We start from the raw sequence: 27,597 nt of genomic DNA on the forward strand, positions 1-27,597 counted from the left end.
TGCTGCCATTGCAGTTGGCATAGTCTTGATGTGGAGCACATCTAAGTTCTGTCACTGACAGTTTTAAAATATTTTCTCTGCAAACATGACTCATGAGACTAAGCAATGCTATTGAACAAGATGCTGTGAGAGAAGGAAGGATATAAAAAAAGGAAACGGATGAAAGAGAAAAACTAGGGAGGGTGGGAGCCAGTCATCCACTAAGTAATCTCCTGATTTAAGAGGGTTTAGAGAAACTTGGCCAAGATCAAACTCTGACAACATATTAAAACTCCAAAATGCCTACAGATTTTGTTTGCACGTGGGTGTACAGCTCTGAAAAATATTACTGTAAATATAACTCTGCCTAGAACACAGAACTTTCATAATTCCATCAGTCATAATTCTGGCTGGGTCTGAGATTCGTGTGTTGGTGTTAGGGAATACATCAGTCTTCTTTAAAGACATTTTTGCTTTATGCAGTCCAAAATGCCACTTTAATTTAGCAATTCAGATGCTTGCTTGATGACAAAATAGTGATGAAGCTCATTGTCCTGCAGTTTAGCTAAGTCCTCGTTTGACATCAAAGTGGAGGGTTAACTTTTTTCTACGTGTTCCTTTCATTCCTCATTTGTATCAGGCAAATAACAGTTTTACTAGCAGCAGGAATCCCAGTTAAAGTAACTGTCATATTTTGTCATGTACACAATACATTGTTTAGCAATTCATTTGGTGCCAGACGAAGGAAAAAAGACAAACTGAGCACAGAAAGGCAGGCCACCTTAGACTTTCTGAAATTCTTTCTTGGTCAAACAACAACTTCCTTCTGCTTCTTCCAAACCAATTATTTTGGCATGCTCCACTGCAGAAGTTACAGTGTCTGATGCGTCCAAGGAAAACACTGTTAAGCCAAATTCTGAACTTCATTGCATTCCTTCCATGGACTTAAATAGATGTCGTGTGAACATTTATTCCATAACAAAATATGCAATCAGATTATCCTAATTAGTGTATTTACCCTGGTTCAGGGAGGAAAATTCGTAATTTGGACATGCAGAATTTTGAAACTCATTGTGGCTAGGTGTGTAGCTCATTACAACCTCTGCTTCCACTCCTTCTGAGAAAAATGTCTGCAGTTACCAAGGAAGGAATGAAAGATAAAAGTACAGCTTTGAAATGGAAGAGAAGCACCCTGCAGAATAATTCTGTTAGGCCCAAGCTATGCATAAGTTACACAGCTTGATGATCCATAAGGAGCCATGCTCTGAATCAAGGATGAATTAATATCTTAAACTAAGAATCAGAAATACATTAATCTAGATGAAGCCTTGCTGAATATACCAAGCAGGCTAATGATGATTTTCACACATAATTTATGCGCCTAACCTTTGCTGTGTAAGAATGTTTATTAGATACGAACGTGTAAGCCATTTCTGAATATCTATCCTAAGCTCCTAAATAACTGGTCACATTGCCAAACTGGTAGAAAACTTTGATTCACTGTTACTTTCCTTCCAACATAATTAACTACCTGAAAGAAAGAGGAATGTACAGAGAAGTGAGAGTTGGAGGAGTGTATGTAGATAGCATGCGTCAAGGCTCTACCTGAAACACTCTATTAAAACCTGTATGCTCTGGAAAAATAATCCTGCCTTAGCTTGGTGCTGCTTATACAAGGAAGTGGTCAACACCAAATCTAGACGAGCTATAACAGGAGAGATGCAGAGCACCCAAAAAGGAATTAGCAGAAACATTGTTCCTGAGGTTAACAGGTAAAAGTGTCAGTAACCAGCAATATCAGTATCACAGACAGCTGTAGGCTGTGTTTTGCAGGGGCCTTTTGCTTAGACAAAAAGCATTCATGCACAGTTGATGATTCCCCACTTTGCTATCTGTAATTAAAACAACAGAGATTTTTCATTGGACCCTTTGGACTGTAGTACAAAGTAAAGTTAAAGAATTTATTAAGATGGGATACGTATTACTTAGCGTTTTCGATGCAAACTGAAAGTTGTCTAACCCTCACCTGTTGATCACCAGGGAGAGCAGCTCAGAAGGTGAAAGGCTGCAGGAGCTCGTCAGCTGAATAGGAAACACTGAGCAGGCTTCTCTTCTTGCCTTAATGCCTTCTTTTCAAGTGCCAGTTACTGGTCATAGTCTTTGCACACTGAAATCCCCCCTCCACACACACACACGTGCTGGGTAATTTCTCAGGGAGTTACCAGTCATCAGAGACAACAGATCAGCTTGTCCAGAAGGGAGTGCTGCTCTGGGCACCTAAAAGATGGATAGATGAATGTTGACAAAGTAGGTAATACACCTGGTATTACTGCTGGCAAGGGGTCCAAATGTCATCCTTGTCACAGCAATAACTAAGCAAGCTCTGTGAATGTCAGAAAGTTTCTGGTTTTCTTTTTGTGGAAGTAGTTCTGTTTTTCTAACATGGATTATTGGGAATATGCTGCTGAGTGAGATGGTCAAGTAAACGTGCTTTACCATTTTAGAGAACTCTAGAGGGACTGGGACTTTGAATAAATAATTTTCCCTCTGCAAAAAAAATAAACACCCAGTAGCTTATCCAAAGATAACTGGCGCTGCTTGAACTATGCATTCTGCTGAATTAGGAGTCTTGAGATCACATACTCCTGCCTGTATCTGGAATGGAAATTCCCCAAGAACAGTTTTCCTTGTAGTGGTTGGGAATTTTTGAGTCAAGTTTCAGCCTAGAACTTGGGCATGAAAATAGAAGACATGGTCTTTTATGAAGGTGAGTGGCATTGTTTGGGTCATCAAACACAGGTCAGTTTAAATGAAGAGCCATTCACCATAGGCTAATTAATATTAACTAGCTGAGATCATTCATTTCTTTAAGCCCTTTCTAAATAACCTGTTTCTAAATCAGCTTATGGCTTCTCAAATTTATGGGACATTCTTGTTAAAACCTTGTTTCAGTGCACCCTTCTTGATGTTGCATTTTCTTAACTTAGCAGTATTTTCAGTTGTACCTTTCAGGATGTGTTGGTTCATAAACAATATTGATGTTTAATGAAGACTTTCTGTAAGTTTTCAGAACATATCTTTGTCTTTTGTGTAATTTTTTAGAATATTTTTTTACTTCAGAATATCTGTAGGAAATGGGAAGGGGAGCTGATAAAGCAGTACTCTCTGGGGAAAGAAGACTATCAGTCCAGGTTACCTTTGTCTATAACAGACCCAGCTGATCTGACTTCTTGCTGTCCAGAAATTAAACAAGCTTGTGAGCCCTAGATTAATGTAGGAGCCACTCTGTCAGGGTTTACTTGGCCTCCTGTTTCATCACAAGCTTGATGGTTTGCAGGGGAGAGGAGTCAAGTAGGCACTGTTATGGTCACCGAATCTACCCATGTTGCATTAGTAGTTGAACAAAAAAACACTGTATCTTTCTCAATAAATGATTCTTTTTCCATCTCACTAATTTTTTTTACTTTTATTTTGAGTCTGAAATAGCCTTTAGCAACAGACAGTACCGGTATGTTAGAACATTTCATTTCTCTTATTTCATTTTGTCTGTAAACAGGAAGCTATTCTGAAGTCACACAAAAAATCGTTATTGTAGATTGTATGGAAAATATTCTAGTATATGGAATAAAAGACAAAAAAACATATTTTGAAAACTTTTCAGCTTAATATTGCTATGTGCCCTGAAGCCACTGTGGGATGTGTGGGAAATACTCAGCTACGTTTATGCAATAGAGGATTATAAAGCTGATGGATGTAAAATTCACTTAGAGGGGTGCTTTTACCTTGAGAAAACCATATATGTTGCTGGCTTGTACTTTGTCAAATAAAATCTGGGGGTTTTTTATTACACCCTGCAAGCTTTAAGTGGGAAATTTTTGAAGAATGCTGTACCCACCACTTTAATGGGTTAAAACACCCAAAACCAGAATTGGCATCACCACTCTATAAATAAAGCTCAATCCTTGTCTTCAGCAACAGCCACATCCCTCTTCAGTCAAGATAAAGAAGCAGTAAACCAAGATGCTTCCTTTTTTAAAGTTCAGATTGTGTTGCTTTTAATTATTTTGTCAGCCTTCACGATCTTCAACATAACAAGATTTCCCTTTTAGATTTGATGTTATATCGATATGTTCAAATTATTGCCTGTTAAACAAATATGGTTCCTGTGGCTTCACAAGGGAAGTGACATCTCTGCATTCAGTTGAAAAGCTAGGAAAGCAAAGCTTAAGCTATTACATGTTAGCAGGTAAAAGAAACATCCTCAGTCTCTACAACTTCCCTTGCTTCCTGAAACATCCAGCAGTAAAAGTACCTGTTAAATGTGTCAAGATTGTGTTTTAGCTGCTACATCTTTAAATTTCCAAGGATCCTGCTGGGATTCCAAGGATCCTGGCAGGATGTCATCTTATGCACTAAACATGATAAAGCATATTACAGAAGAAATTTGCATTGCACTTTCTCAGGGGAACTTTGCTTCTGTTCTTTTTTGTTCACTTGGATCTTGAAAGGAATTCTTCATTCTCTGAAGTTTGAAGCCTGTGGTTTTGTTTATTCTCTCTCAGAGCATCAATGGAAGCTCAGCTACAAAACAGTTATTCTTGTGGATAATGAGTGTGTTTAATGAGTAACTGATGCTATATGGTGGATGGTTAATACTGGGCCATCCAACTGAAACAGATTCACATTGGGCAATATGGCCTCTTAAAAGTAATGGCATGATACTGAGTGTAGTCCCTGCAAATTTAGCTACGATTCAACATCTCTGTCGCTGTGGACATGTGCTGCATTTGATCTTCTTTCATACAGATGCCTTTCTGTGTGGGCTATGCTACTCCAGTGTCTGTAGGCAAAGCATGGAGTTGAATACTACATACTTCTGGTGTAGAGACAGGACTGCTATTTGTTGTCTCAAACTGGCAGCTTGTGTTTTAGTGATCAGAGAAATAATTACTCCCCTGGTATTCTGGTGGCCAGAAACAAAAAGAACTCAATAAACAAATGCATGTTTAAAGTACAATAAATTGTAAACCTGTGTCAAGGTAATAAGTACCCTAATTTACAAACACACAGCAGCAGAGGAGTCACATACATCAGTCAAATCTGTGCTGGAACCTCAGGACTTACTCAAAGTCAAAGCTATTTTAAGTTGCTTAATATCAGAAGTGGCTGCAGGCCACTAACTGCCGAACTAAAATTTTCAGTATTGTCTCAAATGCCCTTTTAGTCAGGCCTCATTGTTGCTGAACAGATCACAAGCCCTTCAAAGTTATAAAGCATTGCGGTCTTAGTTACAGTGAAACGCATTAAGCAGAATGTACTTGAAAAAAAGAAAATCTTACCATAGTGGGCAATAGCAAAAGACATCAACCCTTCAGTTTATTGCTAATGCTTGTAGGGGGAGAAAAGACAAATTGTGTTTGTATGAGGAGGTAAAAAAACTGCACAGAATGTAGAATTCAAGAAGCCCATAGCTGTGAAAATGCAAAAGGCCATATTGGTAACAGAGATCTGTCTACTTGAAACACAAAGAAACATCCCACCTCAAAAAACAGCCTTAAAATGAATTAAAATTTGGGAAGTAGGGAAGAGGAAGGGGAACCTTTGAAGAAACTTGGCAGTTCTGACCCTGCAAGCACTTAGAAGCTGAGTGTAAATTTGCTGCAGGGAGTTGTCCTGTGGAAGTCGACAGAACTGCTCACACACACACGGCTGCCAGAATACTAAGGATCAGTACCTCGATTATATTCTCAGTTTTTATTTGCATTAAGGTTATTAAATTCTTTGATACCACAGAGGAACTTACTCACTTGTTCCTTAAAAACTGTTGTCATAACAAAACAATCAACGTTTATTATTATATGACTCACCTCTTTGCTTCCATTTCATTTCTGCAAGATACGTAGCACGCACTATCTTGGCACAGTACGTGATGCTAACTGAGAATAGACTGAATAGATCTAACAGCTATTTTTAGATGAAGACTGGGAGAAGAGAGATTACTATTAGTCATACCATACAAGATTTAGAGAGCTGCATAGTCTCCTAGCTCTGCCAACACATCCTATTAAAAAGCCACATCCACAATTTGGCTATCATCTGTATAGTTGGTAAACACAGACTAGTCATGCTTCTAACAGGCTAAACTGCAAATTATTTTTTAACAAAGGATTGACAGTTTTCCTATCTGATAACATGGGGTTGAGGTCAGGGAACAGAACCATGTCCTTTCCAACCACAGACAGGAGCATTCACATTCACTCTCAAAAAAAACCCCCAAAGCCTTGCCCAGAGTAATCCCGTGAGCATTGCCTATATGCTTCCTTTCATTTCCCAGCTGAAAATCTTTTACATTTGGCTTATTTTCATCACCTGGGTCTATTTAGTTTGGCAAGAGGGCTAGGTGGCTGTCTTCTGCCTTGAAGAGCCTATATATTGTGTATTAACAGCAGCATTGTAAAGGCATTAAGCCCAAGGAAATTTTCTGGTGTGAATTGAGGTGGTACCATTTTAGCACGGGTTGGCATACCCGAGACTGAGGTAAGCCAGATAGCTCAAGTGCTAATAGCCCTTCTGCTCTTGCAGTACAGATTTCAGCACAGGGTGTCCTGAATTGTAAGTGCTTGCCTGGCTGTCCAAAAAAATCTCTGTGCTGCTGTGGTATCGTAGCTCCTGGTACCAAAGAGAGGTAGATTAAAGCTATTTTAGGTGTTCTCATATGTATTGTAATCTCTCTTCCTAACTACAGATGAAGCATAGCCTGAGAGGCCACTTCAGAGTGTCTCTGCAACTTGCCAGCTCAGCTCTGTTTAATATAAATGGAAGCTCTTCAAGGTGTCAGTGGCACATTTTGCAGATGCCCTGAGTGTTCATTTAAGGCAGGTTTTGTTGTCTCATTAAAAACAAAAAATAGAAAAGGAAAACAAAGTAAAGCCTGGCAGTAAACTGAAAATGAGGAGACATATTCTTCTGGAAAATGGGAGCTGCAAAAGGGTATTTTATTTAGGTTTGGTTAGCGGTACGTGCAAGGACTTTTATTTCTAGTTTCCTGCAGTCCTCTGTCTTTACATTTAATCAGTCTTGCTCAGCTCTCCCATCTGATGCTTGAAGGTATAAAAGCCATCATCAAAGAGAGTGGGATGTTTGCTCTATGGCATAGGCTACCTAGGCTTTTTCCTTTTTTGTTCATGTTTTATGCCTTCTGGCAGTGTGTCGAATGAAATGGTTAATTTCTGCCTGATGACTTATGCCAGTGGGCTTTACTCCTTTCCTTTGCTGTTTTTTCTTGTCCAGAATTGCCTTCTATTTTCTAAAAAAACCCCCATGATTTTCCCTTTGGAGCTGTTACAGATTTGTTGAAGGGGCAGCAACGGAGAGTGACTCATTTAGGAAACAATACTATAAATTTCCTCAATTAACTTGTTAACAATGGGAGAAGAACTGATGTCTCCAGTCCAGAGATGACTACTTGGATTCAGATGGGCATTCACCAGTTGCACGCAACTGTTCTGCAGTGAGGTTTCAAAGCATGTCTCTCCTCTTTTCAGTAGGTCATGCTCCTATGTGCAAAATGAGGAAGTTTCGCTTGTGCTCCCAGGCATTGTGAGCCTCAGCGCTTAGAAAGCCTATGAAGGTTTGTTGGAAGTATCTATACAAAAAAACACTTGCAAAAATTTAACAAAGGGGGATTTAAATGCTGTTTTCTCCATAAAGGAAACACGTTTTAATTTCTAGTGATCCTTAACGTCTGTCCATTCATTTTCTTGTAATAGTGTATTGTAGTCTCCGGTAGCTGACAGCTTATGTCCTGTATCTGATTTCTAGCCTTTCTGACTATGGAAAGGAACATTTTCTTTTAATATTTCCTTCTATCCTAGAGATCCTGAAGAGGAGAGGGTATTCATTCCCAGTGCTTTAGTGTATTTCTAGTGCTAGTGAATACTTAATTCTCTGAAATGTTGTTCTTAAATGAGAAAGGGAAAATATAACTTGTGGATTTTGGGGTTGGGGTCAGGAGGGGGTCAGGTATAGCTTGAGTCCTGGAAAAAGAAGAGGCCCTGGCTAATGCTGCAAGCTACCATATTAACAACTTCTTGGTTGTATAGGCCTCCCTATGTATTTCTGTCTACCTTGTAAACTAGGAGTTCCCTGCGGTAGGAAAGCTTTGTCCATCCATCTGTTTTTACAAGCTTTCTCATTAATATTTTAACACTCAGCCACTCAAATGCTGCCTGATCCCTGTCTCGCCCCCTTTGGAGTGGAGCTGAGGGGGCTTGGATGGGAACACGTGCTGTTCTCAAGGTGGTGCAGCAGCTGCACTTTGTACGCTGCCTCCCAGAGCTCCTGCTAAGTAGTATTTACTCTGAACCCAGTGCAGTCTTATCTTTTAGGGCACAGCTGTCACTGTTGTACTATATTTTTACCCCGTATACAGATCTGCTCACAACAGAGCGTAGTAAGAATTCTCTGTAGTGTGCTGAAAGCAACATGTGATACTTCCAGCCTGCCCACTTGCTTTAAGCTGGGAATATTGGAAGTCAGATGTCTGCCTTGTAGGAAATTTGTCAGGGCTGGAAATTCACACGTCTGAAGCAGCAAGTGTTCCTCTGCTTTTCTGAGAGAGGTGAAAGATGCTTGACTTTTCAAGATGAAGTCTGTGCTTGGGCTTGAGGCGCTAAACAAATACTATTAAAATTAGATCTGGCAGAGGTACCCTGGTTTGGATTTTGTAAATCAATTGATGGAAATACTCTACCTTGAATCTCTGGTGAGCATCTCACTGTAGCCTTAAATAAAGCCATTTGCAAAACCTAGCATCTGAAAGCTGTGCTGTAATCCAGAGCAAATGAGGTAAGACTATTACAAAGATTTTCTGGAATATTTCTGTCTAGACCTTCTCCAGAGATGTTTTAAGAAAAAAAACCTCTGTGGTCAAATTGAAAAGTGGCCTAAACACTACTATGCTTCTCTACTTTTGTTAACAGAAGAGAGGCTGAGATGAGAGCAAGCTAGAACTTTCTTTGTAGACAGATCTGGATTTGCAGTCTAATTCCAAGGGTTAATTAACATTCACCCTTTATTTTAAAAAAATTTTTTAAAAACCTTTTTAAATAGAAAGGAATTCCTAAAGATTTCATAAAGACACAATTTTTTTCTGTTTGTGATTATATTTAGCAGTTTTTAGTAGAGCAGACATGAATTTTCAAAGGAAAATACCAGCAGATAAACACTTTGCATTCCATTCCTTTCTGCTGGATCTTTAAAAATGGGAACAAGATAGTCTTGAATGTGCCTTGACACTTCAGATCTGGCTGCCCTATATCTCCATCTGTACACTGGTATTTTGTCCCCAACAATTACTCACTGTTCTAAATGTCTGCTGCAGATGCACACTGTGGGCTCACTTGAAAATCTCACAGAGAAGCCTGTTAGCTTCTAACTAAAATAAGTATAATTTTGTACTTTGTTTTGAATATCTTTATATAGATGTTACATCCAGGCTTTAGTAATGCCTTCTATATAAACCTCTACAGAATCAAATAATTTATGTAATATGCTGTTAGCCAGTGGAAAGACTGGGGGAAGAAGTAATTCTTTCCTGATATTTATTATGGTTCTGAATTACAGATACAATAAACTAGATCCATCTTTTATACTTGTGAGTCTTACTGTCTATGAAGCTAGGATAAGCTGAATTTTAGAGGTAAAGTGACATCCATGGAGTGCCGGCCCCTGAAATGGAGATTGGAAGGGTGCCAGCTATATGATGGAATCCAGCCCAAAATTTGTTACCATTATACTTGGCTGAAGAGATGACTACAAATTCCTTTCCTTTCCTTGTTAGATAAAGGAACGATGGCTGGTAAGCCATGATTGAGATGGTTTCCTTTTCTTTCCCAGCATGGTTCTCCTGTGGCTCTTCTCAGAAAGGCCATAGTTAGAAATGGCAATGGCCATAGTTAGAAATTTATATAAATCATAAAATCCAAGTTACCCAGGACTTTTTGTTTGATAGAATCTTCTGATGAATCTAATTTTTTTTGTTTATTTGTTTAGGTAGTGTCTTCTGAAAGTGTTAGGCAGAAAATATCCTACTAGAGTAAGTGAAATCAGGTCACTAGTATAGCCATCCCCTCCCTTTAAATTTGAACTCTAATCCTAGAGCAGGTAACTACGACTACCCTATCTTTATTTTAAGATACAACATTTAAATTTGGGGCTTGAAAAAGAAGAAATCAGAGAAACTCAGAGGGAAGTCGATATGTCAGAGCTACCTTAAACTAGTCCCAGATCTAGACTTTTTTACCCTTTCTGTAGAAGCTCTGCTTCTCTGGGCTTATTTTGTTTGAAGCATAACTGCGGAGTGGAAGGAGAGATGTATGTGTCAAGTAAGAATTCCCAAATTAGGGCAGAGATTTGACTTTCAAGAACTGGGTTGATGTTCAAAAACTAGTCTTTGTTCTTGATAAGCAAAAGGGGGAGTTCCCAGCATTTGGAACCAGCTGTCTGGAGACTGGAAGTATCAGCATTGCACAGTTAACGTTTTGTGGCAAGAACTTGCATGCTTCCAGACATGGTAAAAATGGTTTCTTAGAAAAGTGATGTGTGAAAATTATTTATTAACAAAATCTGTATCAAGAAGGCTCAAGCCTTGGTGACAGTTTATGTTAAGAGAGAAAAAGTATAAATTGAGAAACACTGAGAAATGTCCTACTTGACTAATTCGAGTCTTACTGACTGATTTATCTGAGTTTGACTTTTGTTCACTTTTTTTTCCTGACTTCTTATCTTATAGCGGATTTTGTTAATTGACATATATGAGGGAAGGGTCTTTGAGTAACTATACAAGTACATGTGGGTATGCAAATAATCCCTATTCTTTATAGGCATCTAGATTCTGTGTACTCAGCACAAAGCAAGTCAATTAAATGCATAGAGCGTAATGCTTGTATAATAAGTTAGGAAAACCATGCTTGTAATATGAATCTCTTATTTCTACTAATCTCTTTCAATGAGGGTGCATTAGGCTGCGGAATGAAACTCCATCATTGAAACTACCATGAAGTATTTCTCCCACCCCTTTGTTCCTTAACACCAGAAAAATACATCAGGGAATGGCACTGCCATTATCGGTCAACTCTAGTTCGCATAAGAACTTTATATCTGTGGCTGTCCTTCCCTCAGAAAGCATAGAACTTTTACTGCTTCTGTCTCTAATGAAAAGGTATAGAAAGCTGTCTCTTCCAGTCAAATCTGGGATTTATTTATAGTGCCTAATTCCAAAGTAATCTCTATTTTTAAGTAGACTCTTCAAGGATTCAAGGTGCTGTGCTCTAGCACCCTGATACTAGAACTTGTGTTCTAGTAAACTGGCAACTCCCATTGTCAGATTACACTGTCAATTAGACTGTCAGCCTCAATACTGAGCCCCTTGAAATTGATTTTTTTATGTATATATTCCTTTTTTCTTCTTTGGCTTTGCCACTGGATGAGCACAAATAAGTAGCCTTGGGAATTGTTTTGGAAGGTCTTTTTTGGTTTGAGAATGTATGTATTTTTGAGTGTTTTGATGTCATATTAGGGAAGGCAGCTTAAGGAATTTCACTTTGCACTTGATGAGGAAAAGTGTTTGGATTTGTGTTGGGTTTTGGTTTCCTTAGGAATTTAACTTCATGGTTTCACCCTGGCTGAATTCACAGGGACTTTTGGCTCATAATCAGACACATCTTTCTTTTATCTTCATTGTGCTGAAGGAACAGAGTTGTTGACTGCAGTCTTTGTTGTAGCATTTTAGATCATCCTTGGGTGTTTTGGGTTTGGCGTTTGGTTTTTTTGTTCTTTTTTGTTTGGTTGGTTTTTGTCATTTTTTTGTTTTTGTTTTTTGTTTTGTTTGTTTTAATAAGTGAAGAATGTAAGGAAGTGGGTACCTAAAATTAAGAGCAAAGACCTGTAGCTTATGTCCATACCCTTTAAGTACTAAGAGCAGAGGACTACTCCGATGTGCTCACTAAAATTTGTCTGGCTGATGGTATGCGAAGGCTTCTCTGTTTTGGTTGGAGTTCCCTAATGCAGTCAAGTTTCGTAAGTAGCTGTACTGGATCAAGGTCATCCAAATGCAAGCTGAGAGGGCTGTGTAAAATTGAGGTCAGGATACTGTCCATTTGGAGAAGATGCAGTCCACAAGGCATCTGGAGCTAACAAAATGTGACACCATAGCAAATGACCAGAATTTCTGGACTGTTGTCTCAGTAGTTGGGTTTGTAGTTGAAGCATTGTGGTATCTTATTTCTAAAAGTGCTGGTCTATCCTTGGAGTGTCAGGTCCGACAGGTTAATGAGGTCATCTGATGGAGGTAGTGATCCGTCTTGGTAATGGAGCTGTAGTTGTATGTGGGTAAGGTTAAGCAGAATGATTTCCTATAAAGCTTGCTATAAAAGAAGCAAAGCATGTCCAAGGCCCCTCACACACATTAATTTTTCTGTCCATTCAATATAATTAAGTAATTTGGGAAAAATGGCTTTTGGGAGGGAAAATATGATAAAATCATGCAGGAGATAGTGGTTGATTAGTTTTCCGCTTCTGAGTAATGTCTCTATATACTACTCCAATATAAATAATGATAATTATCCCCCTGAGGAGGAGATAATACGTGGTAAGGGAAACACTGCATTGGGCTTAACCTCTCAAAATTGAAGTAATGACAGGTAGACATTGTCCTCGACCTTTGCAGGAATGTGAGTTAACTTTGAGTTTGTTTAATATCCATGAATTTTGGTGCTCCATGCATATAATAGTAGATATTGCCATTGCTATATCTATTACTGTAGTTATTGCTGTATCTGTTCCTCATTAGGATTCTGGGCAAAATCTCTGGAAGTGCTTTGTGCACAGAATGACTTATCCTGGTATGACTTTTTTCCCTTTCTTTTCCCACATAGATCACCCCTGGCAGCAAGGCAGCACAGTCACAGATGAACCAAGGGGACCTTGTGGTAGCCATCGATGGAGTCAACACTGACAGCATGACTCACTTAGAGGCCCAGAACAAGATCAAGTCAGCCAGCCACAACTTGAGCCTCACTCTTCAGAAGTATGTTGATATAAGTTAAAGTCTTTGTGTTCCTAAGCCATTCTATGAAACCTGTGACTAACAGCTATAAGTGTTTCGTCTTTGCCTGTTAGATTTACTTAAAGTGTTCATGGCACAGATATGAGATGGAAAGCCAAAATCTGCTCTGATTCTTGTAGAAATCAGCATGGATTCTTACAGAAATCAGTATGGTTGATAATCTATGTGAGTGTATTGGTGTTGAATTTAGCCTACTGAATCCGTGTGTAATCCCATACTCAATCGGGCTTCTGTTGAAAAGTAAATCCAACAGTGATGTTTCTATTGTTTATTCCCACGTGGACAGCACACAGTTTTATTTGGTCAATTCATGAGTGTCTGTTCTAGAAATGACCATCACAACAAGTGTTATGAGTGCACGGGAGGAACCTGTTGTTCACGGGGTAAATAATCACAGCAGGCTGAGAATTTGTGTTGTCTGGCACCTGCGAGTTTGAAAGTGGCCTCTCTGCATCTGACAGAATAAGAAAGATGTAGCCTGAGTGCAGGAAAGGAAGTCAGTAGAACATTAGCAGACTTTCTCATAGAGATGTGATAAAAGTTGTCTTACCATTGAGAAAGCACAATCTTTTCACAAAAAGGTCTCTTAACTTTTCCTGGTTAGTGTTGCTTGTTTTTTAGGAAACTTGTTCTCAAGTCAGATAACCTTGCACAGAGATTTTCTGTAACAGTTGCATTATTATTTAAGGCTTCAAAATTACATAAAGCAAAATAATGGCTATTTTTACTATGTTGTGGAGAAGATAATTTTTACATAGGCTAAGCAAAGACTGATATAGAAAGCAGGTTGTAATGGGGAAGTATGATTTCTGAGAATATACCAGAAAATCTCATACATGGATGTACAGTAGAGCTAAGGAGTATCAGAAACAGGCTAACACCTAAGGGAAAAAGATCTTTAGCTAAGGTTTCCATGACAGAGTAGGGTGCTCTAAAGCAAAATGTATGGCTGAATTTCCCATATGGCTTTGTACATGTCAAGTTTGTCTTTAAGTGGGTGTTCCAGATAATGTATAAAATAAGTACACAAAGTAGAAAGATGATAACAAAATTGCAGCATACCTGTTAGCTTCTGTGAGAACACTGGGTAGACTTATGTATAGACTTGTATATTTCCTGGAAAAGGGTTTACATTAAAGCTCTTCAGATTTTCTCAAATTAAAACCTTGGAGATTTTTCTCAAAGAATGTAGTGTAGCTGTTTCAGTGAATGCAAGGGAGGTAGGGAAATGGATGGAATCATTTCTGCCACCTCATATGATGTGCAGGTGTGCCTCTAGTGTGCTTAAGCAAGATTTTCAGCCAAAATCAAACAGACACCAGAAGCCTGATCCTAAATGCGCTGAAATGGATTCTATATCAGAAGCCAGAAAAAAATTGTCTTCCAAAGTTATTGAGGGAAGATGGGGCACTGTCTTGATGCATGTAGTTGAATTCTCATCGTGTGACCCGCTCTGACTTCTTTTGCTCCATTCTAATGAATGCTAGTGATATTATGGAGATATGTATGATACCTTTTTAAAAAAGATTTACGCTGTTCTGGATGATTTTGTATTTGTAAGTTAAGGAAAATCCTTTCTGATAATTTATTTTAGAACTTCTCTCTGCTTTTCTATTGGATCTTTGTGTTTTTATATTAAGAGAACATTTTTCTCATTGTACTTTGGCTTGCTGCACATTTGGAGTTAATTTTCCTGAATACGGAAAGCGGTCCAGTGGCTGCCTCCGTGGCCTGGCATTTAAAACTACAAGCTGTCGCCTCTCATTCCACACAGTGGAAGGGTTCCCAAATCTGTGACTAACAAAACCAGATTAGAGTAATACATGTTGCAGATGGAAGTCACTTAAACCACTGATTTTGATCAAGTGTTGGCAGGGGTATTTCATGTGAGTAATTGTTGTGCTTTTGTACTTGCTAAATTACAACACCAGCAACTCCAGGGGCTACATCATTTTTTATTTTTTTTTTTTAAAAAAAGGCATTTTACAGCATCCAGGAGCACAGTTTCCGTATTGTTTAATGATTGAAGTAGTTAGTTTTTTCTTAAAGTTTTTTCAGACAGGTAAAGCTTTATTTATTGTGGTATACATTATTCTTTGTCCATGTAATTCTAGTGGAAGTATCATTATTTATTGCTTTTTTGCTCTATCTATTGTTTCTTTTATTTTTTTAAGGCTTGCCTTATCTCTGGGTTCTAAAACAATATTATGTGATTCAGATAATCAACTTATGTGGATAATGAACAGCCAAAGTAAGCAGTAATGGAGCATTCCACAGACTGAAATATGTTTGCATAGATAATGGATGTAGATTAGTTCAAATCCATTTTGAAAAGAAGAAAAATGGCATAAAGTAATATGAAATACTATTAAGCACAAACAGGTCAGACAGCTGCTTTGTTAGCAAGTGAGAACTTTCACAGATGATGCTTTTGCTCTAAATTTACACAATTCATAGAATCTCCTCTTCAGTACGACATTGCTTTTTGATATGAGCTATTAGTTTGCATTGGTGACCCATTCAGCCTCACGAGACTTATATGGGAAAAACAAATGACAAAGACTGAAAAGTAATTCTTTTTTTAATAGTGTTGTTTCTTAGGTGATATGGGGCTATTCAAAAAGTTGTGTTCAGAGGCATCAAGCTGGTTTTCACTTCACACAATTCAGTATTTATACAAGCTAAATCCTACCAGTGCGTGATCTCAGCCAACTGACGAATGCTTAGAACCCTCTTAAAGATCCAGTATCCTAATGTCTTGAACAAAAGGCATCTCCACGATATTTGGGAAGTTTTATTTTTCAAGGTATGATTAATCTGTTTTCCTAGGCACAAGGGAAAGTACCTAAGTACAAAAGCATAGTGGCAGTTTAGTCACCTGCCCAAAATTTACAATGAAATATGCTTCCAACAAAAATAATTTTACAAAGGTTGTATTGGTGAGAAAAAAATAGTTAACATGAGAAATATGGGAGCAGTCACTAGTAATTTTCAACCACATAAGAACAAAACAGGAGAAAGACAAAATCTCCTGGGACTTGGTTACCAGGAAAATGACTGTCCTAAGAGATCATTTTTACTTTTTTAGACATGACTTGCAGTAATGAAACTGGAGTGGAGTGTTCTATTGCTATGGAGAAACAAAGCTAGTTTCCATGAGTAACACAGACATCGGTAGACTCAGTTATCTAATTTGCATAAAAGTTTAGAAACATTGGAAATTCTTTCAAATGGAAAAGGTATATATGTGCATTAGGAAATTGACTATTGTGATGGGAAACCTAAATTTTTATGATCTTGGACGTTTATGTGAAGTAGTCACGTGGCTCTACAGAGTATGTTTCAAGGTCATAGAGTTCCTTAGGAGGCAATCTGTGGCTTGGTTTCACTATCGCAGCACTGGAAGTAGAAATGAAGTTGCTTGTTTAGTCTATAAGGCCATGGAAGAAGCAGTGGAACATGAAATCTAGACATAAATGCTCTGAGACAGAAAGCTTTTTATTTTTCTAATGGCCCTTGGCTCTCAAGAGCGATGGCCTTCCCTTTTATTGATCCTGGCCATGAAGGTTTCATGAGCATTGTTTATAACCTGACAGTTCAGACAGTGTTTGCTGCTACTCACTTTTATTATCACACTTAAGTTCCCTATGGGGGTTTCTTTTTCAGGGTGGGGCACTGGTTATTTTTTATTTGGCTGTCAAGAAAAGCTGTACATGGTGTCAGCACTTGTGCAGGACATCAAATTGCAAGACCTCAAATGTAGCAGAAGGGAAGCATTAAGAATGCCCATTCGTACTTTCCTGCCTAAACAATGAGAGTCTGCTATATAAACTCAGTTTTTCTTCAAGTACCATCAATCTGCACTGTTCAAGGAACACTATCATAGCTCTTCAGTGAGTGCTTAGTGCACAGTGCTGGCCTGAGTGGAATTCTCCATGTTTCAGTCACGTAGGTATCCCATTATGGGTTCAGGAATTTGTGGATATCAAGTCTTTTTCTGACAGCTTCCTTCCCTAAACTCCTTGTTAAATTTGTTCTTATCACCTCACCCATGCTATGTTTTCACATGAAACCACAAAGTTAGGATGGAAGTCTCGCCAGCTATGCAAGAGGTTTTATCAGACAGCCAGAAGTTGTCTTGTTACTGGCTTGAGAGAAATACTGCGTTTTCTGACTGCTCATTTTCTGTGTCTGGCTGCCTAGTTCTCCAGAGCCTGCAGCGTGCCTCCCTGTTGTCCTTTTGTGAAGTTAAAGGATGCAGACAGGCATGTGGCAGGGAGTTGAAGTATTTGGGCGATTCCTGCAGAAAACGACTTGTGATCTGGTGGTGTAGAAGTGTATGGGACCCTCTAGTTTAGAAGGCAAAACATGTCTAGGAAGTGAATTCTCTTTTGCTGAAGAAAAGAGCAGCAGTGAGGTGAGGAGGAAAGAAATTTCTTTGGCACTGTAGTAGTACTCCATGAGGCGTGATAGTATCCAGGCAAACAAGGCTGATATTCTGGAGCATCAGATACATACAAGGGAAGATGCAGCTTGTTCCTTGGAAACCTACATTACTCTAGATGTACTGAGGGGGGATTGGTGCTCATTCTGCTCTGCTAGACAATGCTGTGGAAGGCTATGATCATACTCTGTAATGACCTGGGTTGTCATGGAAAAAGACATTACTTAGCTTTTAGTATTTTTGTGACCTCCTGGAGTTTAGTTCTCAGTCATTTTTCAGTATCAGTTTCTAATCAGTTACTTGAGCTACACAGCTGCCCCCAGGCATTTTAGTTCTGGGCCAGTCAAAGTTCATCTTTAACTGGCTGGCTGTCGTACAGATACTAGGCCATAAACTTATTGTCCTACAGTATTCAGTTCACAGGTGAAAAATGAAATGCATGCCAAATCTATTTTTATTTCATATGAATGGTTTTCTTTTTTAAATTCACAGTAAATGCAATGCATGAGAGGGCAACACGTTTCACTGGAGCATCCACAACATTCATTTGATCTTAACTCAAGGAACCTGATCGGCCTCCTTGGAAAGGATTCACCACATGTACTGGCTTAGCTTTGGAAAGTGCTGTAACATGAGTGCGCCTCATTCTGCTGGCACACACATTCCTGTGACACTCTAAGACTCCTGCCTTGGTGTCACCCTGTGCTGCTGGAGAGGAGCAGGAGAGGCTCAGGCTTTCTGTGCCTGGTGTGTGTTGACACAACCTCCCCCTCCCAGGGCATGCCAATGATGCTACCATTCACTTCCAGACAGTCACAACTGACTCTCTTTTGCTGGAAAATCATGAGCTTAATAATCCTTTTCTCTAGTGAAAGGGAAAGTGTCAGAGGCAAAGCTATGAGAGACTTATGGTAAATATTTAATAGCTTTCCTTTTTTGTGCAGCACCAAAAGATGGCTGATCCTGCAGTATTTATTTCAGGCCTACTATAAATAAAGCATGTGGTGACAGCAAACTGCAAGCAAGGGGAATTCAGTGGTTATTGTAAACTGCTTTCTTTTGTCTGAAGCTGTGAATGGTAACCAATTCTGTGCATGGTTTAGGTCTGCTGATGGACACATTTTAAATCAGATCCAGATTTAGGCTGTGTTTATGCTCAGAAGAATTAGAAGAGGGTATCTGTCCCAGTTTAAGAGTAAATTTAAACTATATAAACAATATTGATGAAAGCACAGTCTGAAATAGTGGTACTCGGACTATTCTGCAGAAGCATTTCCTGAAATCATTGTAGGAGATGATTAGTAAAAATAAAGAATGAAAATATGGATTTGGAAGTTTTTTTCCCTTCTCTGAATGATTCCATTACATTCATCCAACTAATGATGTTTTCATTCAAGGACTGCTTACATATTACAGGTAGAATCTGAACCCATATGAACGTGACTTTTTTTTTAAAGGAACACTAATGCAAGTGATAATTTAGTAGTGGTCATGTTCAGCATTGTGAATATATCTCCTGAAATCCATTCTTGGAGGGACTAAGTTTTTCCTGGTTGTTCCTGCCTTTCTGACTGCAATCTTAAAACTATGAAAACTGAATGCCCACTACTAAATGACTGCTCCTTGGATGAGGCTGCAGCAACACTTTTATACTCCAGAGTCTCACCTGGGACTCAGTAGCTCATGTAGCAGCATTTAAGAGTTTAGGGAACAAGGGCCACACCAAGACTCCAGTAAGAAACTCTGAATTACTGGATGCAGGAGTGAGGTGTCTGTGACCACGTCAGACTGGATTAAGGATACCAATGCCTGCCTTCTGTCAGAACACAGTATTTAACAACTCAGCCTTAGGTGTTGACAAAGATGTGCCATCTGCATTTGGTGACATTTCACTAGAAATTATGGACTCTTATCATATTTTTTAAGTACAAATATATTCGTATTGCCATAGAAATATAGCGTGAAGTTAAATGACACTTTAAAAAGTCAGAGTATAAAAAGAAAAAATGAAGCTCTGTCCTTTAATCTGTTCCCTTGAGTTCTACAGAAAATGTGTTTAAATATGCCAATATGATTCTCAGCAGGATTTAAAGGTTAAATTAAGAAAATACTGGCTAAATATCACAAAGCAATAAATTCAAAGCTTGTTCAATGTTAGATATTCCATGTGATGTGCTCTGGAATAATTATGATCTACACTGGACAAAGTACTGAGATCCGTGATGATGTGGACAGTCTGTGTTCGGACCCTCCATAATTCACTCAGTGAGAACCTTAGCCTGTAGGTAACTGCATGTACCTGTACTCAGGTGATACAAAATCTACCTTCAGAGAGGTAAGACAAGCAGAGTAGTCAAAAGCTGCTTAAGTGCTTTACTGCATCACAATGTGTATAAATTCTAATTTTAAGCAGATTAGTAGAAAAAGGAGAGGAATGCTAATGGTAGATGTGACATGATACTAGTTAGTTTATTTTGCATAGACGTGTGACTTTAGAACTTTTGAGAGCCATCTGCCTCCAATAGCCAAGGTTTCCTTTGCAAACTTCTGATGATGCTGTGTGCTCAAAGCATTAAAAAAGATGTATCCTGCCAGCAGATTAAGGAAGCTGAGAGAGGTGGTCCTGCCTCACTCCTTGTGAAATACAGGTGAATCCCATTGCACGCCCAGTTGTCTCTGTACAGAGGTATGAGAGGACAGTAGAATTTGTTAATAGATGTCAAGCTAGCATTTGGACAGGGCTGTGAGTTACCATCTTTGAGTAGTAACATTTAATGCTGTTAAAATTAATGAACAGCTTTTTCCATGGTATCAATGTCAGTCACTGCAATAAATATAAATATATTCCTTACATGAGCAGTTTAATTGAGTGGATTGCTATTTACACTCACTGCATAAAGTGTCCTTCTTAGTTTTAGAAAAGAGCCTGGCAACTGTGGATATATGCCAAGGCTTTAAAGGGCAATGAAGTTTTCATTAGAACAAGATTCTACTTAGGGATTAGGACTGTTCTCAGAGTGCACATCACTTTTTTTCCCCTCCCAAATACCAGCTTAGAGGTGAGGTTAAAAATCATTGTTTTACTTGTCTAAGAAATATTCTCTGTATGAGCTAAGGATAATCCCCATGTGAATCCTTTCACATATTATATTGCACTCACAATGGAAAGGTCAAGATGGGTATCACAGGCACATCTCACCAGAGTCAATGAACTGACACCACTTACTAAATACAGATGACAGTTGTAATCTTTCAGGCAAATAGTTACTGGTTGTATTCTGCAATAAGGAAGTCAATATGTTACCCGAAATGTTACGGAAGACAGGAAGGTCCCAACGTATTAGTGTTGGGACCTTTTCTTATTGATTAACATCGATTAGCTTAAGTGTGGTTATGTCAAAATGTAAATTGCACACTTGAGGCTAATTGGAATGGATGATATAGTATTTTGAAGGAGTGGAATGAGGAATTGTGAGGTAAAATATGAAGTCTTGACTAGACCAATCTTGTAATGCATTATTTGTGCGTGTGAGGGTTGTAGTTTCCTTTCGATCTTTCTTGCCCACCAGTCACTATAAAAGCTGTCAGGCCTCATTCTTTTTTCACAAAGCTTTAATCTTTAGTGGCCCCATGGTTTCTGAAAGCAAGAGCAGAGATACACCAAGGTCCATTTTGCCTGGCTTTCAGGCATCTTCAGGGGTTAGCCACCTCTTAGTTTCTGTGCTCTCTCTGGCTGGTGTCTGTTGCGGCATGGCAATGCTGAGCACTGGGCACAGGCTGGCCCTGTGGTGTTTCTGCCTCACTGTAACAACAACTTCAAACAGTACTTGAATACCTCAAAAGGAAACAAAGTCTTTTGGCAAGTTCTGGCTAACTTTCTTGACTTAGTCTTAAGACACTAAGTTGTGTTTCCACTCAAAGTCTTTCAGATATAGGCATTAATGGAAAGCTCATTGAAGTGTTTTAGCTTGGAAATAGAAAAAGGGAAGGCCTAAATGAGGCAGACTGTAGGTAAGATCTTATTATCCATGTTCACTAATCTTTCTCTCTGATATATGTCAATTAGAAGTGCTCTAAAAGCCACGTGGCATGCAGAAAGTCCACATCAAAAATAAGAGGAATTACAGGAAAAACAGCTAAGTAAATATGCTTCATTAGCAGCTTCAGGAAACTAAAGAAAGTAAATTGTGGTCAGGATACTTAAAGTATCCTGAGTTAGGCTTTTGCTTTTAAAAAATGTTGAGTGGGAAGGGGAGCAATAGACTTCACCTGCATGGTATTAGAAATCTGTTTGGATTTGTGCAACACTTGAACTCCTCTGTATGAACAGAAGGCAGTTACAAAGCTTTATATCATATTTGTGAATCATTATATCTTTGAAGGTTGGCTGTCATTCCCTGATTCTGGAGCTGGCTCTTTAGGGTGATGCTCTACAGCAGTCCCCAGTGCTGCTCTGAAATCTGTACCTAAATGACTTTCACCCTTAACGAAGCTGTTTAGAAGCCGAGAGTTGCAGGACCGCAGTGGAGCCTGATGATAATTGAATGGGGGTAGTCTAAGCCTCAGGTACACTGTCTGCATGGCAGGCAAAAGTTGAACAGGGGGAAATCACTATGGTTCACTTCAGATATTTATCAGCTAAATAACTTATATAAATATTTGATACTTGATTCTTCAAAATTGTTTTTTATTATGTTTACTGGGGAGAGTTGAGTCATATCTCAAGACCAGGGTATGGTAGGCAACATACAAGCACTGAATCTTTATTCTGTGCCTCTTCTGCTCTTTATTAATAATAGCTAATTCTTTGATCTACAGAATTAGATCCTTTCACAACCCAAATGTTTTTTTGTGATTTTCTTAAACTAATAAATTATTTTGTGTATGTTTACCTCAAATAGATTTATTTTTAACATCTCTCAGTCATTATAAATAATCAATATAATAATGAAATCGCTAATAGTAAATAACTACGCTGAACTAAGAGATTTCAAGTGAGACACTGTATCTGAAGGTTAAACCATTAAGCTTTGATCCCTCTCTGATAATTCTGATTGTACTCCAGCCTCTTGCTTTTGATTCTGTAACACCATTCTCTATAGCTAGGCAATCCAAGTTCTGCATTTAGCCAATTTATTATCGAGATGAGAATAGTGCCTTCCTATTTATCATCAATACCTGTTTATATATTTCTGAGTATTTGAAGTACTGTGGTTTTGCCTGCACTGTGCTGAAAGTACCCCTTCTATTCTTCTTCATGTGTCTGCTGTTATTTTAAAGCAAGCTTTGAGAGGATCATCTGATGCTTTTATCTGATCAGTAATAGCCATAGAAAACATGTAAATGAAAAGTAGAAAGTAAAAAGAAACCATACTCTCCCTCCAACAGAATCCTGTTTCAGCCTAGTTAAAATGTATTTTACTTGTTAATCTTATGCTATTCAAATCGAGTTAGTATGGATAACTAGAAAAGCTGTGCAAAACTCCTGTAATGAAACCTGAAGCCAAATGTGCATTTGGATTGGGTTAACATGAAAAATTCAGGTAAGTAGCATTGTGATTATAAACTGTGGATGAATGGTCTCAAGTAAAACTAGTAAAAGATATATTTGAGCTTAAAACAAAGTAACTTAGCTGTGTGAGAGATTTGAATGATAATATAGTGATGTCAACAAGGTTTTGTAAGCTACAGTAGATCACTGTATAACTGAGTGATCTGTTTGGTAATTCACCATTAAAGCAAGCTTATTTTCAAATTCTTATCATCTATTATTACTTAGTAACAAAGTTATGGATTTTATATAAATTAAAGTATTTTTTCAAAAGTGTTGATGGCAATACACTGCTACATACAAATTCAATTCATGACAGCATAAACAAGTTCTATAACTGGATGAAATTTCCTGGGGATGAACCCAATTTCTTAATGGGTTACTGAAGTTTTCAGTAGTGATAAGGAGAGGAAGGGTTTGGAAATGGTTTAGAAGTAGGACAAAGACAGAAGGAAGAGCACAGCAAGAAAAATAACCTGCCTCAAAAAAAGGTGTCCATGCTCCATGGAGTTTAAGTGTGGGGCTTGCCATGTGCATTGGGTGAGTGCCAGGCACGTGCTCAGCATCCGTACTTAGTACTCTTTGGAGAACCGTCACACACAGAGCAGAGCAGCAGGGGTTCAGGCAGAGCCTCCCCACTTGCCCATAGGAGCTGCTGGGATGGAGGAATTTTCGAGTTGGTACTGAGTCAGCTAAGAGGAGATGGAGGCATTGGGAGCCAGTTGCTCCATCCAGGAAGGAACAGGCTGGAGGGCAGAATGTGGGCAGTTCAAGAAAGAAGGAATTTTTGCATAGCAGGAGGGAATGGAAGAGTAAAGTAGATGCAACAGTCACTGCAGATGCCACAGAAGTAGAAAGGGTCAAAGAAAACAGGAAAGTAGAATTTGCTTCTCCAATATTTTTTAATACATACTTCTTTTAAAAAATTGCAGCTTTATGCATATTATCTCCAGTATTATCTCCGTATTATCCCTTCCTTTCCTTTGTTTCACAAAAATCTCCAAGGCTTTTTCCCTTTTCTTTTCCCTCTCTATCCCATAATGTTTGCAGCTGCCCCTGACTCAGATCCCTTTTAAGGGAAAATGGGTAATACTCTTACATAGATTTTTTTGGATAGCAGCTTCCCTTTAGGTTGGTGCCGCTTATGCATAAGAAGTTTTTGTCCATATATTTCTGTGGGTATGAACATTAGGTCTGGAAAGCATAATTGCCTGTCTTGCAATCCGAGTGCAGCACAATGCAGGGAAATAATTAACAAATCAGTCATCCAGCCAAATGCTAATATTTGCATTCACCATTGATATATAGAGAGCAAAACTGCTGATGGAAATACTTTTCAATTTTATTGCAGGCACAGATGATACCCTGAGAGAGGAAAAGTAGGACTCATCCTAGCCCCAAAGTGATCGCAGTTATATCTGAAGTACTGTGAAATGTTCAAGGTTTTGTCTTTGTGATCCTCATTGGAGTCACTAAGACTGTTTGCTGATGTCCCAGCCAGGGCTTAGAGAATTAAAACATGGTATCAAAAGACTCAAGATTTTCTGTGCAAGACTTACAAACAGGAAGAAGCTTCTGTTTGGTGACTTAATTCACTGTTTAGCTGAAGATTTAACTGACCCATTACTGATCTTAGCACTTAATAAATGGACGCCTCAAATTGATAACCACGAGTAATATTTAGTCTGTCCCATTTATGTCTCTTCCCCCAGCCCCTACCAAATTGTCTCTAATATTAATTGCATTAAAACAGATATATTTCAGAAGCCCAGTTCTACATGCTCTGTTGTTTTTCATCCTGCTATGTGCTCACCCACTCCACTCCAGAATGACTCCGTTTCAGTTAGGTGATAAGTAAAGTATGTGAAATGTTTTCTAAGCATTTCTAACGCTAATTTAATCTGTTTTATTACCTTTGCATGCACTTAACCCCTTTTCATTTTCTAGTGTTTGAAATATTAAGATACAATTATGACGATGCTCAACAAGGTGTAAGTGCTCGTGTGTAACAAAACGAAAGCAAAAGCTTACTGTAAGAAAAGAAATGTTGATTTGGCTGTTCTGAGAATTAGAAAAGAGAATATAGACACTGACTGGTGAAGGTGTGAAATATATAAAAAAAAAAGCTACATGAAGTGAAAAAGAGCTTTTATCTCTTTGATCATGCCACCTCTCTGCAAGTTACGGTATTGTGCTCCCCTGAGGACACTGGTTAAACTGATAGTACATTACAGAACTCTCCTGCAGCCCTTCCTTAGGCAGGCAGCTCCTCCTAATGCAGCTGACTCCTAATGAATCTTTATTGTGAGTGCAAAGATACCAGGATTGAAGTCAAGCGCTCTTCAATTAAAGATATATTCAGGTAGGTGGGAACAAGTTAAAATTTTGACAGCCATGTCAGCAGTGCTATCAAAATTGAACTGCTTTACAAAACTACATCCATCTCATTTTTGAACTTCATTAAGAAAGAGAACCAGTACTGAGGGAGAGGGGAGATCTGTCTGTGGAAAGGAAGGGAATTTAAAGAATACCAGAATGATGTATTTCATCATCATTAAAACTGTTTTGAATTTTCATTTGGAAATGAGGTTTTTGTTTCCATTTTTAATTTTGAAAATATAGAAGAAAATATCTAAGAGTTGAAATCAAATTAATTGCTTCAGGAGAACAAACTTGGTAGAACATTTCAACGTCAAATCTAAAATAATCAGTCATTTGTGCAATTTGGACTTTCATCCTCCTCATAGCCCTGCTAAGCAAGTACACTCCCAGAATGTTTGGAATAAAATAATTTTGCAATCAATGGATTAAAATGTAAACCTGGACACACATGTTTACAACAGCACCGTCATCACCCGAAAAGCAGCCTTGTGTTGCCGCAGGATCTGATTCATCTAGCAAAAGAGGGAGGAAAAAAATGTCCTGAACTTGCAGATGTTTTCCCCGGAGGAGTAATGGCTCTTATGTAAATAATCACTTTATTCTGTAAGTGCATACACTTTCATTCCACAAATTGACTTCACCTCTTCTGCCCTCTCCTCTGGTGCAAGCCCCTGCTAAACCTAGCAAGCCTCATCATTCTGTTTTTAAATATCAAAGCTATAAATGTCCAGGGCAGAGTTATGTACGAACTTCATTGTTATAAAGTAACATCTTGAAACGTCAAAGTTGGTGTGAAATAAAAATCTTGGTTGGGTAGCACTGTGAATGACAGATGTAGCTTATCAGTGGTGTGGAATAAATACAGTTTTTTAACATCATCTTCTGCGGTCGGATAATGAATGAGGAAAAATAGACATACAATAAAGAGCAGAAGTGATGGAGTAGTCTGGTAAATAAATTCCTTTGCTGCAATACAAATATTTTCCATTTATGCACCAAAGATGCAGTGTGTGGTTGTTTGCTATACCTCTGTACCTGAGAAGCAACATTTACAGTGCTGAGCAAATTTGGCACTAAGATTCATGATCAGTGAGCAGAGCAGAGGGGACATGTAGTGCCTGCTCTGCCCGGCTGTGGTCTTGAGTATGTGCAGGTCCCCCTGTGTAACTTCACAGAAATAACTGGGTGTACTCAGAAATGACACCAATGGAAGGAGGATTGGAATCTGCCCCTAAATCTTTGTCTGTTCATAAATTGTCACTGTCAATTTTCAGCAACTCTGTGTTCTGGGCTGCAGCTGATTTTTTTTCTTTCTCTTTTTTGCTGTCTTTCTTGATACATGTGCCTGTCTCATGAATATGATTTATTGTTTCTCTTTTTAAGCTAAAATGGTTGGAGGAAGGGGACACACTCACTCCTGAGGGAAGTTCAGTTAGTAACTCACCAGAGGAAAGTTTGTTCTAGGCAGTTAGTGGTTAGCTCTTGTTCTTAGAACTTGAAGGTATATATTTCTCAGATAATTATGTCTTCGGGAGCATATTGTGATGTGTTCCAACTGTGAGTCTCAACGTTAGTGCCATTTACAATTTTCTAGCCTCTTGTTTCAGGCATACTTTGTCAGTGAATGTCACAGGTTAATTACCTATTGTTTAACAGAATGTCAGTTTTCACCGTTTCCTCAAAGGGTGTTCATTGTCCTAGCATCTCGTTGTGAGGGAGGCATCTATTGCATCATCTTTGTTTTCAGCTCTCAAAGGAGCATAATTTCTGTATCTTCTATATGGAAATCTTCCAGTTCCTGTAAGGATTACTCCTTTTTCCTAGTTTTTTTTGTTTGTTTGTTTACTCCTGCTTGTGGAAATACTTTATGTGTGGCAGCTAAAGCTAAATACACAGCTCAACATGAAGCCAGGTATTAATGCAGAGATTGCCACTATGGGTGAGCCCCATTTTTGTCTAGCTCAGCTTTCTGTCGCTGATAGATGCCACTGGTAAGTATTTCAGAGGAAAGAGCAACACAGCCCTCAGTAAGGAAATAATGAACATAACACAGAAGGTTTTCTACTATCAGTCTTTTAAGTTGCGCCATGAAAAATGAGAATCTGTATGGCTACT

At 38.6% G+C, this 27,597-nt stretch overlaps 1 protein-coding gene across 4 annotated transcripts in view; it reads left to right on the forward strand.

Moving 5' to 3' along the window:
- Positions 1–27,597, forward strand: part of LDB3 (LIM domain binding 3) — a 131,560-nt gene that overhangs the window by 27,508 nt on the left and 76,455 nt on the right. For all 4 annotated transcript variants that reach the window (XM_075109755.1, XM_075109752.1, XM_075109754.1 and 1 more), the window contains exon 3: positions 12,915–13,066. In XM_075109755.1, the coding sequence (XP_074965856.1) occupies positions 12,915–13,066 (152 nt within the window). The remainder of the gene's footprint in view (positions 1–12,914; positions 13,067–27,597) is intronic.

This window comes from Phalacrocorax aristotelis, chromosome 14 (assembly GCF_949628215.1).
Source record: "Phalacrocorax aristotelis chromosome 14, bGulAri2.1, whole genome shotgun sequence".
NCBI lineage: Eukaryota > Metazoa > Chordata > Aves > Suliformes > Phalacrocoracidae > Phalacrocorax > Phalacrocorax aristotelis.